Source organism: Macaca nemestrina, chromosome 11 (genome assembly GCF_043159975.1).
Source record: "Macaca nemestrina isolate mMacNem1 chromosome 11, mMacNem.hap1, whole genome shotgun sequence".
NCBI classification, from domain to species: domain Eukaryota; kingdom Metazoa; phylum Chordata; class Mammalia; order Primates; family Cercopithecidae; genus Macaca; species Macaca nemestrina.
Genome location: NC_092135.1, coordinates 116,414,884 through 116,431,245, shown reverse-complemented (window position 1 = coordinate 116,431,245; position 16,362 = coordinate 116,414,884). Strand labels below are relative to the sequence as shown.

At 51.5% G+C, this 16,362-nt stretch overlaps 1 protein-coding gene and 1 long non-coding RNA gene across 4 annotated transcripts; one reads left to right on the top strand and one right to left on the bottom strand.

The window, feature by feature from the left end:
- Window positions 1–954: 954 nt before the first annotated feature.
- Window positions 955–5,238, top strand: LOC112426543 (uncharacterized). Its single transcript, XR_011610054.1, has 4 exons — window positions 955–1,290; window positions 1,729–2,341; window positions 2,917–3,017; window positions 3,144–5,238. It is a non-coding gene; the product is annotated as an uncharacterized lncRNA (long non-coding RNA).
- CATI (ciliogenesis associated TTC17 interacting protein) lies at window positions 1,844–16,044 on the bottom strand. 3 transcript variants are annotated; one of them, XM_011740611.3, is made up of 10 exons: window positions 15,974–16,044; window positions 15,711–15,803; window positions 15,159–15,359; window positions 14,801–14,856; window positions 11,968–12,054; window positions 8,019–8,186; window positions 5,233–5,357; window positions 2,844–2,920; window positions 2,433–2,521; window positions 1,844–2,227 (listed from the first exon to the last, which is right to left on the bottom strand). In XM_011740611.3, exons 1-10 carry the CDS (start codon window positions 15,996–15,998, stop codon window positions 1,985–1,987), a joined length of 1,164 nt encoding a protein of 387 aa, XP_011738913.1. In that variant the 5' UTR covers window positions 15,999–16,044; the 3' UTR covers window positions 1,844–1,984. The 3 variants fall into 3 exon arrangements, with proteins under 3 accessions (XP_011738913.1, XP_070929471.1, XP_024648406.1); XM_071073370.1 differs by lacking the exon at window positions 15,974–16,044 and adding an exon at window positions 15,910–15,949; XM_024792638.2 differs by lacking the exon at window positions 8,019–8,186.
- Window positions 16,045–16,362: the final 318 nt, after the last annotated feature.

The following is a 16,362-nucleotide window of genomic DNA, read 5'->3' as shown; positions in this document are numbered from 1 at the left end:
GGAGGCTGAGGAAGGAGAATGGCGTGAACTTGGTAGGCAGAGCTTTCAGTGAGGTGAGATCGGGCCACTGCACTCCAGCCTGGGCGACAAAGCGAGACTCCGTCTCAAAAAAAAAAAAAAAAAGAAAGAAAGAAAGGAAAAAGAAATTGAGGCTGAATGCAGTGGCTCATGCCTGTAATCCCAGAACTTTGGGGGACCAAGGTGGAACGGTCAGTTGAGGCCAGGAGTTTGAGACCAGCCTGAGCAACATAGTGAGACCCTCATCTCTTAAAAAAAAGAAAAAAAAATTTAGCCCAGTGTGGTGGTGCAAGCCTGCTGTCCCAGCCTCTCAGGCTGAGGTGGAAGGATCACTTGAGCTCAGGAAGTCAAGGCTGCAGTGAGCAGTGATTGTGCCACAGTACTTCAGTCTGGGTGACAGAGCAAGACCCAGTCAAAAATAAATAAATAAAGTCCCCTGAAGTTATAAAGACCAGATCAAACAGTCTAGAAAAGGGCTTGACAGAGTGAGCACTCAACAAACATCAGCTGCTTTTATGCATAGGAGAGTAGAGGGGATTTTTGCCGAAACTTTGAGCAGCTGCTTCTAGGTAGAGAGATTAAAATGATTTCGTTTTCTTCTTTTGGTTTATCTCCCTTTCCCAAGTTTTATCTTATGAACATGTATTTCTTTTGAAATAAGGGAGAGAGACAATAAGAAATATATTTTTTTTAATCTTCAAGGCTCAACTCAAGTGATGATCCTCCATGAAGCCTTTTCTCCGTGATTCTCGGGTCCTCCCCCGCCCCGGATCCCACCCAGCCTTGTAGGTGTCTGGTCATACTGTCCACTAGAGAGCAAAGCGTCTCTGGGGTCTGCACCAGCAGGTCTGATGAACGAACAGGGGAGGGAGGGAGCCTGTACCCCCACCACTTCCTCAGGGGAGCTTGCCTAAAGTTTGCTACTGAGCATCCGGACAGAAGCCACTGGCCAGCACTGACGTTCCACGATGAGCCCAGAGGATGTGACGATCATCTGCCCATTATTTTTACTCTCGGACCCCCCACCTCCGGAGTTTGGGGGTTCCTGTGTGTCAGTGGGAACCAGGAGGAGCTGAGCATGAGTGCTAGCTGCGTTTGCGAGATTTCAGGGGTTTTGAGCTAAGCCAGCGGTGCTCTGCGTCGGCCCTCCTCCCTCCCCAGTCCTCGCCACTTGTTCTTTTTCTTTGGGCGGTGGGTTGGGCAATTATGCTCTGCGGCGACCGCGACCTAAGATGTGAGTGCCAAGGCGCCCCGCCCCTCCGTGCTAACCTAGTAAGAGTGTGGGCTTTTGCTTTTTCTTTCTTTCTTTCTTTCTTTCTTTTTTTTTTGAGACGGAGTCTCGCTCTGTCGCCCAGGCTGGAGTGCAATGGTGCGATCTCGGCTCACTGCAACCTCCGCCTCCCGGGTTCAAGCGATCCTCCTGCCTCAGCCTCCTAAGTAGCTGGGATTACAGGCGCGCGCCACCATGCCCGACTATTTTTTGTATTTTTAGTAAAGATGGGGTTTCACCATGTTGCCCAGGCTGGTCTCGATACCCCGACCTGGTGATCTGCCCGCCTCGGCCTCGCAAAGTGCTGGGAATACATGTTTAAGCCACCGCGCCTGGCCGAGTGTGGACTTTCAAGTCCAACGTTCAGGTTCAAATTCTGCCTCCCCACCTGCCAACTCCAAAAGTTAAACTTTCGTGTGCCTCTGTGTTCTTATCTGCAGAATGGAGATAACGAAGAAAACAGCATCTAGGAGGAAAGGCTGAAATCCGCTCGAGGTACAACGGTAATGGTTCCTATTTGTAGCCCGAGACATGAGACGCTAGCCAGAGAAGCTGTCGGCTGGCGCTGCAGAGCCGCGGGAGGGCCCCGTTTATTCCCCCAAAACCACAGCCCGGAAAGCGCCCCCGCCCCGGCGCGTCCCGCCCGCGTCCCAGCCCGACTCCTGGTTTCCTGCCCTGTCCCGGCTTGGGCCCAGCTTAGCCCGCCCCCGAGCGGGCGTCTCCCTCCGGCTCCAGGGAGCGGAAAGGGTTGGGCCGGTGGGAGGAGCCCAAGGCCGGTGACGACGGACGTCGCGGGTCGAAGGGGCCGAAGAACTCGGCGGCGAAGGTGACCACGTCCTCCGGCTGGCGCAGCAGCAGGAAGAGCAGGAAGTCGGAGATGAGCGCGTGGGCTTCGGGGTGCTGCCGCAGATAGCTGGCGTGGCCGAGCCGGAGCTCCTCCTGGCGGGGGACAGAGCCCGAGCCTCAGCCGGACGGGATCCCCGCGCCCCAGGAGCCCCCACCCACTCGCTCCAAGGAGAGCTAAGGGGCACTGGAGACTTCTAGCCCCTATGGGTGTGCATTTCAATCAGGGGCAGAGAGATCAGTAATGAATTTAAGGCCCATGGGGGAATGGGAACCCCAGGCTGGTGGAGCCTCCCCTCACCTTACGGTCCAGGAACTTAGAATAGAGCTCCATATCCTCCTCCCACACCGGGGGCTTCTTCTCAAACACTGGGCGTGGCTCAATCTCATCTGGGTGGGGAACAAAGAAGGCTGGGCGTCCCCACCCTAGAACCTTCCCTGGATACACAGCGGGATCCCGAGAACACCCAAACAGAAGGCTCAGGTGAAACCCCAGGATTCTGCACACATGGGCAGAGTTGCAGGAAGGGACTCCCAGTAAGAAAGATCCTTCTCTTACTGCTTGGGGTCAGGGGCTGGAGGGCAGATGTTCTCCAGCTGATTCCAGGCTCCTGTCCCGCACACTCGGTCGAGCCCCCTGCATCCTGGAAGGCCCAGGTTTCCCCACTCCCCTTCACTCTCCCTGGATGCCCAAGGCCTGGGCTTCACTCACCCACTTCCCTCAAGATGGGCATCTTGGTGATGATGCAGCATCCTGGGGAGCCCACCTGTATTCTTTTGGCCAGGTGCCTGGAGTGCAACACAACATGTGAGAGTGAGAATTTTCCCAGGCAGCCTGCTATGGACTGAATTGTTGTTCTAACCCCCAGTGTGGTGGTATTTGGAGGTAGGGCCTTTGGGGAGGTCATTACGTTACATGCAGTCATAAGGGTGGGGCCCTAATCAGATAGGATTGGTCCTCTTATAAGAAAAGGAAGAGATGCCAGAGAGCTTTCTCTTCACTCATGCACAGAAGAAAGGCCATGTGAAGACACATTGAGAAGGCAGCCCTCACCAGAAACCAACCCTGATGGCACCATGATCTTGGACTTCCAGCCTTCCTGCAAATACATTTCTCTTGAAGCCACCCAGCCTGAGGTATTTTGTTATAGCAGCCTAAGCTGACTCATACATGACAGTGCCCCTTGAGAGACCTGTCTTGGGCCTCTTTACTTCTGCCTCCCTCTCTTGTGTTTTGAGTTCCTGGATGGTGGTCATTTCTGGATCTCCACGTAACACACAGGACTTGGCAAGTATTAGGCTCCCCGTTTTAAAAAAAAAAAACAAAAGGATCTTTAGAGGTACAGCACTAGTAAATCATGGAGCCTCTTGGCCAGGCACGATGGCTCATGCCTGCAATCCTAGCACTTTGGGAGGCTGAGATGGGTGGATCACTTGAGGTCAGGAGTTTGAGACCATCCTGGCCAACATAGTGAAATGCCGTCTGTACTAAAAATACAAAAAACCGGGCAGACATGGCAGGTTTCTGTAATCCCAGCTATTTCGGTGGCTGAGGCATAAGAATCACTTGAACCTGGGAGGTGGAGGTTGTAGTGAACCAAGATTGCATCACTGTACTCCAGTCTGGGCAACAGAGCAAGACTGTCTCAAAAAGAGAAGGAGGCCTGTCACAGTGGCTCATGCTTGTTGCAGTGGCTCATGCCTGTAATCCCAGCACTTTAGGAGGCCAAGATGAGTGGATCACTTGAGGTCAGGTGTTCGAGACCAGCCTGGCCAACATGGTGAAACTGGTTTCTACTAAAAATACAAAAATTAACCAGGCGTGGTGGCAGGCACCTGTAGTCCCAGCTACTTGGGAGGCTGAAGCAAGGGGATCACTTGAACCCGGAAGGCAGAGGTTGCAGTTAGCTAAGATCATGCCATGGCATTCCAGTCTAGGCAACAGAGAGAGACTCCATCAAGAAACAGAGAGGGAGAGAGGAAGGAAGGAAGGAAGGAGGGAAGGAGGAAGGGAAGGAAGGAGGGAGGGAGGAAGGGAGGGAAGGAGGAGAGGAAAGAAGGAAGGAAGGAGGGAGGGAGGAAGGGAGGGAAGGAAGGAAGGAAGGAGACAGAGAGAGAAAGAAAGAAAGAAAAGAAAATTTACGAAATCTCCTGCTATGTGGCATTCAAAATAGAAAGGTTGGCCTGGAGCTGTGGTGCATACCTGTAGTCCCAGCTACTAGGAAGGCTGAAGCAGGGGGATTGCTTGAGCCCAGGAGTTGGAGGCTGCAGTGGGCTATGAGCGCACCAAAACCAAAAACATACTAAGTTATGAGATAAAGCCAACAATGTTTTGATTACCTTTTCCCCAGTGTAGCGATCATGTCAATACCTATTCGGAAATTTTAAGAAATAAACTCAGCTGGACTCTATCTCAAAAAGAAACAAAAAACCTCTTTCTTCCACCTAAATTTTCTTTGCTGTCCCCTAGGCTGGAGTGCAGTGGCACGATCTCGGCTCACTGCAAGCTCTGACTCCTGGGTTCACGCCATTCTCCTGCCTCAGCCTCCCAAGTAGCTGGGACTACAGGTGCCCGCCACCATGCCTGGCTAATTTTTTGTATTTTTAGTAGAGACGGGGTTTCACCATGTTAGCCAGGATGGTCTCAATCTCCTGACCTTGTGATCCGCCCGCCTTGGCCTCCCAAAGTGCTGGGATTACAGGCGTGAGCCACCACTCCCGGCCCTGAATTTTCTTATGATTTGGAGCCAGTGCTTTGCTGGAGACTGCATGGCAGCCTGCCGCAGGCAACTCTTCCAGCACAGTGATTTCATCAGGTGTGCAGTCATTCAAACCTTGGTGGTTTTCAATATTACCCCTTACACAGTGGTGGCTTCACTAGTTACACCTCAGGCCTGTGGTGTGCAGTGAGGTTTGGGAGGCACTGTGAGGGTTAAGAGGACAAGCAAATAAATGAAGAAAGAATGAATGATATGGATAAAGTGGAGGGACACTCCTATCTCAATGCCAGCTCTTCCTGGTGCTATCCCCAGAAGCAGCTGGTCTCCTTGAGCACCTACAAGCTCAGCACCACCCCTCTGGGCCCACCATCAGCAGCTCACCCATCGGAGAGCAGGTAGTACTGGCAGGACATGGGGATGCCCTCCTCTGAGTGGACAGTCTGCTCCACGATGAAGACTTCGGCTTGCTGATGGTCTACCTGGATGGTCTGGAAGCCCAGGTCTTGCTGGCAACAGCCAAAATTGGGGGGTGGGAGGTAAGGTGGATGCCCACCAAGGGCTCCCCATCATCTCAGCATTTTCTGTATCTCATAACAACCTCCCAACATTTGAGGTTGCATCTCCAAACCTCCAAGCTCAGTTGGCGACCCCTCATAGGGAGCTAGCTCCAGGTTGCCCCTGCCCTGACCCTTTCCATGTCATCTCGCTGACCAAGTGCTTCTAGTTGGCAAATTCTGTTACGGGGATGAGAAGCAATATGGGGAGGGGTGTGGGAGTGGAGAGGGAGGATGAGCTACTAGGGCCAGTGGGTGGAGGTAAAGTGAGGCTCAGAGGTGTGAGACCAGACAGATTTGTGGCCACCTCAGACTTGTGCTGTTGCTGGCAGGCTGTCCCTGTTGTAATTAAAACTTAAACCCCTGTTATAGCTGCGGCTATGGAGAGAAAAGTGCTAATGTTAAACACATGTTTCAAAGAACACGGAGGGGAATGGATTGTGCTTGTTCGTGTCAAATGCATTGCTGCTTGGGGTGTTTTGATAGACAAGCCTGGAATGTAATTTACAAAGATGGTCAAAGAAACACAAATCAGCTCCCAAAGTGTCTCACTGGAAATTGTGTGTTCAGTGACACGGCTCTAAAATCACCTATTGCAGCAAGTCCTAGGCATGCGATCATGAAACTTTAGTTAAAAACAAAAAATAAAACAGAAACGGAACACCCTCTGGGGTTAAGAAATAATAAAGGGGCCGGGCGCGGTAGCTCACGCCTGTAATCTCAGCACTTTGGGAGGCCGAGGCGGGCGGATCATGAGGTCAGGAGATCAAGACCATCCTGGCAAACACGGTGAAACCCCGTCTCTACTAAAAATACATAAAATTAGCCAGGCGTAGTGGCAGGTGCCTGTAGTCCCAGCTACTAGGGAGGCTGAGGCAGGAGAATGGTGTGAACCCAGGAGGCGGAGCTTGCAGTGAGCGGAGATTGCGCCACTGCACTCCAGCCTGGGCGACAAAGCGAGACTCCGTCTGAAAAAAAAAAAAAAAGAAATAATAAAGGAAGGGCTGGGCGCAGTGGCTCACGCCTGTAATCCCAGCACTCTGGGAGGCTGAGGCAGGCGGATCACCAGGTCAGGAGTTCAAGACCAGCCTGGCCAACATGGTGAAACCCCATCTCTACTAAAAATACAAAAATTAGCCGGGCATGGTGGCACATGTCTGTATTCCCAGCTACTTGGGAGACTGAGGCAGGAAAATAGCTTGAAGTCAGGAGGCGGAGGTTGCAGTGAGCCAAGACTGCATCACTGCGCTCCAGCCTGGCAACAGAGCAAGACTCCGTCTCAAACAAACAAGCAAACAAATGAAATAATAAAGGAATATTTCGGTAAAGTTGGACAGTTATACTTCCTAAAGTTAAAAAATGATTTATAGGCCAGGCGCGGTGGCTCAAGCCTGTAATCCCAGCACTTTGGGAGGCCGAGACGGGCGGATCACGAGGTCAGGAGATCGAGACCATCCTGGCTAACATGGTGAAACGCCGTCTCTACTAAAACATACAAAAAACTAGCCGGGCGAGGTGGCGGGCGCCTGTAGTCCCAGCTACGCGGGAGGCTGAGCCAGGAGAATGGCGTGAACCTGGGAGGCGGAGCTTGCAGTGAGCTGAGATCCGGCCACTGCACTCTAGCCTGGGTGGCAAAGCAAGACTCCGTCTCAAAAAAAAAAAAAAAAAAAAAAGATTTATTTTTATTTATTGATTTTTTTGAGACAGAGTCTCCCTCTGTTGCCCAGGCTGGAGTGCAGTTGTGCCATCTCGGCTCACTGCAACCTTTGCCTCCTGGGTTCAAGTGATGATTCTCCTGCCTCAGCCTCCCGAGTAGCTGGGATTATAGGCGCCCACCACCATGCCCAGCTAATTTTTGTATTTTTAGGAGAGACAGGGTTTCACCATGTTGGCCAGGCTGATCTTGACCTCCTAACTTCAAGTGATCTGCCCACCTTTGCCTCCCAAAGTGCTGGGATTACAGGCATGAGTCACTGTGCCTGGCAAAAATGATGTGTTTTTTTTGTTTTGTTTTGTTTTTTGTTTTTATTTTTGAGATGGAGTCTTGCTCTGTCGCCCGGGCTGGAGTGCAGTGGCCAAATCTCAGCTCACTGCAAGCTTCGCCTCCCAGGTTTACGCCATTCTCCTGCCTCAGCCTCCCGAGTAGCTGGGACTACAGGCGCCCGCCACCTCGCCCGGCTAGTTTTCTGTATTTTTTAGTAGAGACGGGGTTTCACCGTGTTAGCCAGGATGGTCTCGATCTCCTGACCTCGTGATCCGCCTGTCTCGGCCTCCCAAAGTGCTGGGATTACAGGCTTGAGCCACCGCGCCCGGCCAAAAAAATGATGTATTTTTAAAATCAGCCCTGCGCTGTATTTATTTTTCCTGGACTGACTTCTGTGCAGAAGGGTTGCTTCTCTGAACTGTTCCCACCTCTCAGTCGCTCTCAGTTCATCTGCCCCACACTCCCAGACAAACATGCTTTCCTGCCCTTGAAAGCCCCATTCCCACCTGTGCTGTTTTCTCCCCACCTGCCTCCATTTTCTACTCCACAGCTGTTCCCGATCTCAGTGCTTTTCATGCCCTTTCTAGTTTGCTCCCAAGCCAAGTCCCCTGCCCAGGGAGACCCCTCACATAGGTCAAATAGCAGAGTTTGCCCTCAGTGTCCAAGGCCAGGAAGCGGGCGTTGCTGGGCACCATCCGCCGCCAGGCCATCACCCTGAGCAGCACCAGGTTGGCAGCCTCTGAGACGAAGCCCTTGATTGAGCTCCACGGGAAAGAAGTCACTCCAGTCTTCACTTCCTGTTCAGAACAGATCTGGGTCAGGGACCTGGAACTAGGAAGGGGCAGGGGACAAAGGGTGGGCAAGCCGGGTGTTGGGCATATGTTTTTTGTTTTGTTTTTAGACAGAGTTTTGCTTTTTGTCACCTAGGCTGGAGTACAATGGCATGGTCTCAGCTCACTGTAACCTCCGCCTCCTGGGTTCAAACGATCTTCTGCCTCAGCCTCTCAACTAGCTGGGATTACAGGCCTCCATGCCTGACTAATTTTTGTAATTTTAGTAGAGACTGGGTTTCACCATGTTGGCCAGGCTGGTCTCGATACTCCTGACCTGAGGTGATCCACCCGCTTTGGCCTCCGAAAGTGCTGGGATTACAGGCATGAGCCACTGTGCCTGGCCTTTTTTTTTTTTTTTTTTTTGAGACAGGGACTTGCTCTGTTGCCCAGACTGGAGTGAAGTGGTGCAATCTCGGCTCACTGCAACCTCCAGCTCCTGGGTTCAAGCGATTTGCCTGTCAGCCTCCTGAGTAGCTGGGATAACAGGCACATGACACTACACCTGGCTAATTTTTGTGTTTTTATGAGAGATGGGACTTCACCATATTGGCCATGCTGGTCTCCACCTCCTGACCTCAAGTGATCCGCCCGCCTCAGCCTCCCAAAGTGCTGAAATTACAGGCGTGAGTCACTGCACGCCTGGCTTTCAGCTGGGCATATGGTTTTTAATGAATCCTCAGTCCGGACTCGTTGTGGGAAGTCAGGGACCCCGAACGGAGGGACCAGCTGAAGCCACGGCAGAAGAACATAAATTGTGAAGATTTCATGGACATCTTTAGTTCCCCAAATTAATACTTTTATAATTTCTTTTTTTTTTTTTTTCTTTTTTTTTTTTTTTTGAGACGGAGTCTCGCTCTGTCGCCCAGGCTGGAGTGCAGTGGCCGGATCTCAGCTCACTGCAAGCTCCGCCTCCCGGGTTCGGGCCATTCTCCTGTCTCAGCCTCCTGAGTAGCTGGGACTACAGGCGCCCGCCACCTCGCCTGGCTAGTTTTTTGTATTTTTTAGTAGAGACGGGGTTTCACCGTGTTAGCCAGGATGGTCTCGATCTCCTGACCTAGTGATCCGCCCGTCTCGGCCTCCCAAAGTGCTGGGATTACAGGCTTGAGCCACCGCACCCGGCCTACTTTTATAATTTCTTACGCCTGTCTTTAATGCAATCTCTGGACATAAACTGTGAAGATTTCATGGACACTTATCACTTCCCCAATCAATACCCTTGTGATTTCCTATGCCTGTCTTTACTTTAATCTCTTAATCCTGTTATCTTCTTAAGCTGAGGAGGATGTATGTCGCCTCAGGACCCTGTGATGATTGCGTTAACTGCACAAATTGTTTGTAGAGCATGTGTGCTTGAGTAATATGAAATGTGGGCACCTTAAAAAAGAACAAGATAACAGCAATGTTCAGGGAACAAGGGAAATAACCTTAAACTCTGACTGCTGGTGAGCCGGGCGGAACAGAGCCATATTTCTCATCTTTCAAAAGCAAATAGGAGAAATATCGCTGAATTCTTTTTCTCAGCAAGGAACATCCCTGAGAAAGAGAACGTGCCCCTGAGGGTAGGCCCCTAAAATGGCCGCTTTGGGGGCAGCTGTCTTTTACGGTCGAAGACAAAGGGATGAAATAAGCCCCGGTCTCCTGCAGCGCTCCTAGGCTTATTAGGATGAGGAAATTCCAACCTAATAAATTTTGGTCAGACCAATTGTCTACTCTCAAACCCTGTCTCCTGATAAGATGTTATCAATGACAATGTGTGCCTGTAACTTAATTAGCAATTTTAATTTCACCCCGTCCTGTGGTCCTGTGATTTCACCCTGCCTCCATTTGCTTTGTGATATTTTATTACCTTGTGAAGCATGTGATCTCTGTGACCCACACCCTATTGGTAAATTCCTCCCCTTTTGAAAATTACTAATAAAAACTTGCTGGCTTTATGGCTCAGGGAGCATCACGGAACCTGCCTACATGTGATGTCTCCCCCAGACACCCAGCTTTAAAATTTCTCTCTTTTGTACTCTTTCCCTTTCTCAGACCAGCCAATGCGTAGGGAAATAGAAAAGAACCCACGTTGAATATGGGGGGTGGGGTTTCCCCTGATACAGATTCCTGGTTTCATCTAATCTAGTCCCTTCTCAGGGTTCTGAAGAGGACATTGTGAAAGAAAAATAAATCTTGGGCCGGGTGCGGTGGCTCAAGCCTGTAATCCCAGCACTTTGGGAGGCTGAGACGGGCGGATCACAAGGTCAGGAGATCGAGACCATACTGGCTAACACGGTGAAACCCCGTCTCTACTAAAAAATACAAAAAACTAGCCGGGCGAGGTGGCGGGCGCCTGTGGTCCCAGCTACTCCAGAGGCTGAGGCAGGAGAATGGCGTAAACCCGGGAGGCGGAGCTTGCAGTGAGCTGAGATCCGGCCACTGCACTCCAGCCTGGGCGACAGAGCCAGACTCAGTCTCAAAAAAAAAAAAGAAAAAGAAAAATAAATCTTGGGACCCCAAATCACTGAGCCAAAGGGAAGTCAAGCTGGGAACTGCTTCAGGCCAAGCTGCCTCCCATTTTATTCCTAAATAAGGTAGCTACTAAGAGAAAAAAAGAGCTACATACCTCCCTCACTATTTGCTCACAAGGAAATTGCTTGTGGACAAAGGACAGACAGAACTCAAAGTCATCCCTCTGTTCACGTGGGTAAGTGCATATCTGATGGCTTTCTCTGCTCTATTGTTTCACTAAGCCAGACTAAAGCATAAGTGACTACTTTTCTACCCCCATCACATGTAAATTGTGTATTCAGTGAAAGGCTAATCAGAAACTTAAAAGCATGTCTCTTATCTACCTATGACTTGGAAGCCCTCTCCCTGCCTCGAGTTGTCCTGCCTTTCCCAACAAACCAATGTACATTTTTTTTTTTTTTTGAGATGGAGTCTTGCTCTGTCACCCAGGCTGGAGTGCAGTGGCATGATCTCGGCTCACTGCAAGCTCCGCCTCCCAGGTTCACGCCATTCTCCTGCCTCAGCCTCCCAAGTAGCTGGGACTACAGGCACCCGCCACCACGCCTGGCTAATTTTTTGTATTTTTAGTAGAGATGGGGTTTCACCATGTTAGCCAGGATGGTCTCGATCTCCTGACTTCATGATCTGCCCACCTTGGCCTCCCAAAGTGCTGGGATTACAGGCGTGAACCACTGCACCCGGCGAACCAATGTACATCTTACACGTGTTGATTGATGTTTCATGTCTCCTTAAAATGTATAAAACCAAGCTGTGGGCTGGGCGTGGTGGCTTGCGCCTGTAATCCCAGCACTTTGGGAGGCCGAGGCGGGCGGATCACCTGAGGTCAGGAGTTTGAGACCAGCCTGGCCAACATGGAAAACCTCCCTCTCTACTAAAAATACAAAATTAGCCAGGCGTGGTGGCGCATACCTGTAATCCCAGCTACTCGGGAGGCTGAGGCAGGAGAATCACTTGAACCCGGTAGGTGGAGGTTGCAGTGAGCCGAGTTGGCACCAGTGCACTCCAGCCTGGGCAACAAGAGTGAAACTCTGTTTCAAAAACAAACAAACAAACAAAAATAAAAACAAGCTGCGCCCCAACCACTTTGGGCACATGTTCTCCGGACCTCCTGAGGCTGTGTCATGGATGCATCCTTAACCTTGGCAAAACAAAGTCTCTAAATTGATTGGAACCTGTCTCAGATATTCTGGGTTCACAGTGTGGAGTGCAACTCCCATCTGCCTCTCATCCTTACCTCACCCTCCTTGATGCTTCTGGTCACAGCCAGCTGATCATCTTGCTTCAGCAAACTCGTCTTCCGTTCCATGGGGAGGATGAGGAACTGAGGGCCAGAGCATGCCAGGGAGGATCAGGGACTCCCTGGGTTCCCCAGAGGTCACCTGACCCTTCTCCATTAATGAGAAAACTGAGGTTTAAAGATTGTGACTTAAAAAAACAGCAACTGGGTCAGGCGCGGTGGTTCACGCCTGTAATCCCAACACTGTGGGAGGCCAAGGCGGGCAGATCATGAGGTCAGGAGATCAAGACCATCCTGGCTAACATGGTGAAACCCCGTGTCTACTAAAAATACAAAAATTAAACTGGGCGTGGTGGCACATGCCTGTAATCCCAGCTACTCGGGAGGCTGAGGCAGGAGAATTGCTTGAACCCGGGAGGCAGAAGTTGCAGTGAGTCAAGATTACGCCACTACACTCCAGCCTGGGCAACAGAGCGAGACTCCATCTCAAAAACAAAACAAAACAAAACAAAACAAAAACAAGCAGCAGAGCCGGGTGTTGTGGCTCATACCTGTAATCCCAGCACTTTGGGAAACCCAGGTGGGCAGGTCACTTGAGGTCAGGAGTTCAAGACCAGCCTGGCCAACATGGCAAAACCCTATCTCTATTAAAAATACAAAAATTACCCAGGCATGGTGGTGCACATCTGTAATTCCCAGCTACTTGGGAGGCTGAGGCAGGAGAATTGCTTGAACCCGGAAGGTGAAGGTTGCAGTGAGCTGAGATTGCACCACTGCACTCCAGCCTGGGTGATAAGAGCAAGACTCTGTCTCAATAATAATAATAATAATAATAATAATAAATTACAAAATAAAAAACAGCTGCAACAAAACCCAAAAAATACCTTTCATACACAGTGGAGCTGAAGAATAGCAGTCATGTTATGATGAATATAAAGTTCAAAACAATGCACTTCAGAACACTGGTTTTAAAGGATGGGGGTGGGCCAGGCGCAGGGACAGCAGGTTGCCACTGATAAGTTCTCCTGATACCCAAACTCTGAACCCAGCCCACACCAGTCCTCCTCCAGCCTGAGAGCCCAGTGCCTCCCTGAAGGCCTGGTGGGCTGGCCTTTCCCAGAGCCTAGCCTTCCCTGGGGGCCTGTTGCACCTGGCCTCCAAGTCCCCCAGCTTGTGCCCCTCACACCCAGCCCCTGCCACTTACTTAACTTGTGGAATGTGAACATGACCTGTTTATACACTGGAAACTACTCGAGTCTAAAAACGTTCCCACAGAAACCATCCCCATCTTTTTTTTGAGTCAGAGTTTCACTTTTGTTGCCCAGGCTGGAGTGCAGTGGTGCGATCCCGCCTTACTGCAACCTTCACCTCCTGGGTTCAAGCAATTCTCCTGTCTCGGCCTCCCAAGTAGCTGGGATTACAGGTGCCCACCACCATGCCCGGATAATTTTTTTTTTGCCTTTTTAGTAGAGGTGGGGTTTCACCATCTTGGCCAAGCTGGTCTTGAACTCCTGACCTCGTGATCCACCCGCCTCGGCCTCCCAAAGTGTTGAGATTACAGGCATGAGCCACTGTGCCTGGCTAATTTTGTATTTTTGGTAGAGACAGGGTTTCTCCATGTTGGTAAGGCTGGTCTTGAACTCCCGACCTCCTGTGATCTGCCCGCCTCAGCTTCCCAAAGTGCTGGGATTACAGGCATGAGCCATTGCGCCCAACCTCCATCTTTTTGTTGTTGTTGTTGTTCTGTCACCCAGGCTGGAGTACAGTGGTGCACACACTGCTTGCTGCAACCTCGACCTCCTGAGCTCCACTGAACCTTCCACCTCAGTCTCCCAAGTAGCTGAGACTACAGACACACATCACCACACCCAGCTACTTTTTGTATTTTTTTTTTTTTTTTTTTTTTTGCGACGGAGACTCGCTCTGTCGCTAGGCTGGAGTGCAGCCTAATGATCTCGGCTCACTGCAACCTCTGCCTCCCAGGTTCAAGCAATTCTCCTGCCTCAGCCTCCTGAGTAGCTGGGACTACAGGCGCGTGCCACCACGCCTGGCTAATTTTTTTTTGTACTTTAGTAGAGACAGGGTTTCACCATGTTGGCCAGGATGGTCACGATCTCGTGTTCCGCCTGCCTCCGCCTCCCATAGTGGTGGGATTACAGGCATGAGCCACCATGCCCAGCCGCTACTTTTTGTATTTTTTGTACAAAAATTGTAAACATTTTTGGTGGGTGTTGCCATGTTGCCTGGGCTAAAACTCCTGGGCTCAAGGGATCCTCCCACCTTGGCCTCTCGAAGTGCTGGGATTATAGGCTTGAGCCATTGTGCCTGGCCCACCCTCGTTGTTTTTTTATTTTTTTTTCTTGAGATGGAGTCTTGCTCTGTCACCCAGGCTGGAGTGCAGTGGCGCGATCTCAGCTCATGGCAACCTCCGCCTCCTGGGTTCAAGCAATTCTCCTGCCTCAGCCTTCTGAGTAGCTGGGACTACAGGCGCATGCCACCACGCCTGGCTAATTTTTGTAGAGATGGGGTTTCACTATGTTGGCCAGGCTGGTCTCGAACTCCTCACCTCAGGGTGATCTGTCCACCTCTGCCTCCCAGAGTGCTGGGATTACAGGCATGAGCCACTGTGCCCAGCCCACCCCCGTCTTTTAAAATCGGTGTTCTGAAGTGCATTGCTTTTGAGCTTTATATTGCATCATAACACGACTGCTATTCTTCAGCTTCACTGTGTATGAAATAGGTTTTTTGGTTTGTTGTTGCTGCTGTTTTTTAAGTCAAAATCTCTCTTCTCTCCCCTGGATTGGGTCAAGGCTGGGGCCCTGGGAAGTACCTTGATGAAGTCTTGGCTGTGCTGTTCCATGAGCTCCAGCTTCTCTGAGAGATAGCCTGGGGTGCAGGGACACAGGCATTGACGTCACAGGAGATGTGGGTCAGAGGCCGAAGGAAGGGAAGGTGGTGGCCCAGGCTGGAGGACCAGGTGTAATATGGTCCCAGAAAAACTACAGGATGGGTAAGAGGTGCCCTCATCCCGAGTCCATGAGGAACTCACTGGTCCCTCCCCGACCCTGTGCCTTGTCCTGGTCCAAGGCAAAGCCAAGGGTTTGGTCCTGAAAAAAGATTCTAGGAATGGTGGAGGGCAGGGGTGGAGGAAGGGGAGGGTGACAGGCAGCAGGCGGCAGGAACGCTACCCAGGAGGGAATTTCCGCAGAGCATTTTATCCAAGAAGCCTCTGCTGAAGGCATGCACGAAAAGGCAGGATGTCAGCACGCCGAGTTTTTCCTGGTATTTCCCTCTCTGCACCTCAATGGTCAGCTCTCCCTGAGGCTCTCCGGTGTCTGAGACCATGGCCAGCGTCTCAGAGAAGAACAGCATCTGTAGCTCCTCCTCATCTGGGGTGAGGGGCCCGTGGGAACAGATAAAGCCCCTGCTCCTGGGCCCCAATCCAATCCTCTGACCCCATGACCACCAGTGTCCCCACAGTCCCCAGCTGCCTCCTCATCCCACAGCCTTCCTCACTGGCAGGGACAGGTGAAGACTTCTGCCCCAAGTCCCCATGTCCCCGGGGGACCTTCCCTTGAAGAATGTCAGCAAACAGGCCTCAGGCCTTTTCTGAGTCCCAGGAGAATCGAGGAAGAAAGAGAGAGACAGAGAGAGAGAGCGAGCGCCTGGACCTTCTCTCTCCCTCCTCTCCAGACTTGCACCCCTCCCGCAACCCCAACCCCAACACTGTCTGAGCTCACGGAGGGAGCTGAGGAAGTCGATGGCTTCAGCGTTGGCCTCTGGGAGTGGCAGACACTCCACACCCGAGGGCTGGTGGTCCTTGGCTCTGGAGCCTACAGAGGGAGGAGAGGCTAAGATGGCAGACCCTGGGGAGAAGGGCAGGGGCAGGGTACCTCAGTCCCAGCCCCAGCACCCAAGAACAGAATCCTCTAAGACTACCCGGAGGGTGGATTGGGAGAAAGAAGAGGATCCCCGCCTCCAGCTCCAGCAGTCCTCTTCCCACCTGTGGAGTAAACTTTGGAGGACATGCTGTGGGCCTCTACCGGGTCTGTGTCCAGCTGTCTCCATGGCAACCAGAGCTGGCTAGTGCCTCTTAAAGGGCCATCAACCCACTTTACTACACCTAGACCTTGGAGGGAACTGACGTTGCAGGTTTGAGGCTCAGCACAAGCTTGAGGTGTTGTCCAGCAGAGGGAGCATTTGATATATTTTTGTTTTTGTTTTTGAGACGCAATCTCGCTCCGTCACCCAGGCTGGAGTGCAGTGGTGCAATCTCAGCTCACTGCAACCTCTGCCTCCCGGGTTCAAGCAATTCTTTTTGAGGCCTCAGCCTCCCGAGTAGCTAGAACTACAGGCGCGTGCCACCACACCCAGCTAATTTTTATACTTTTA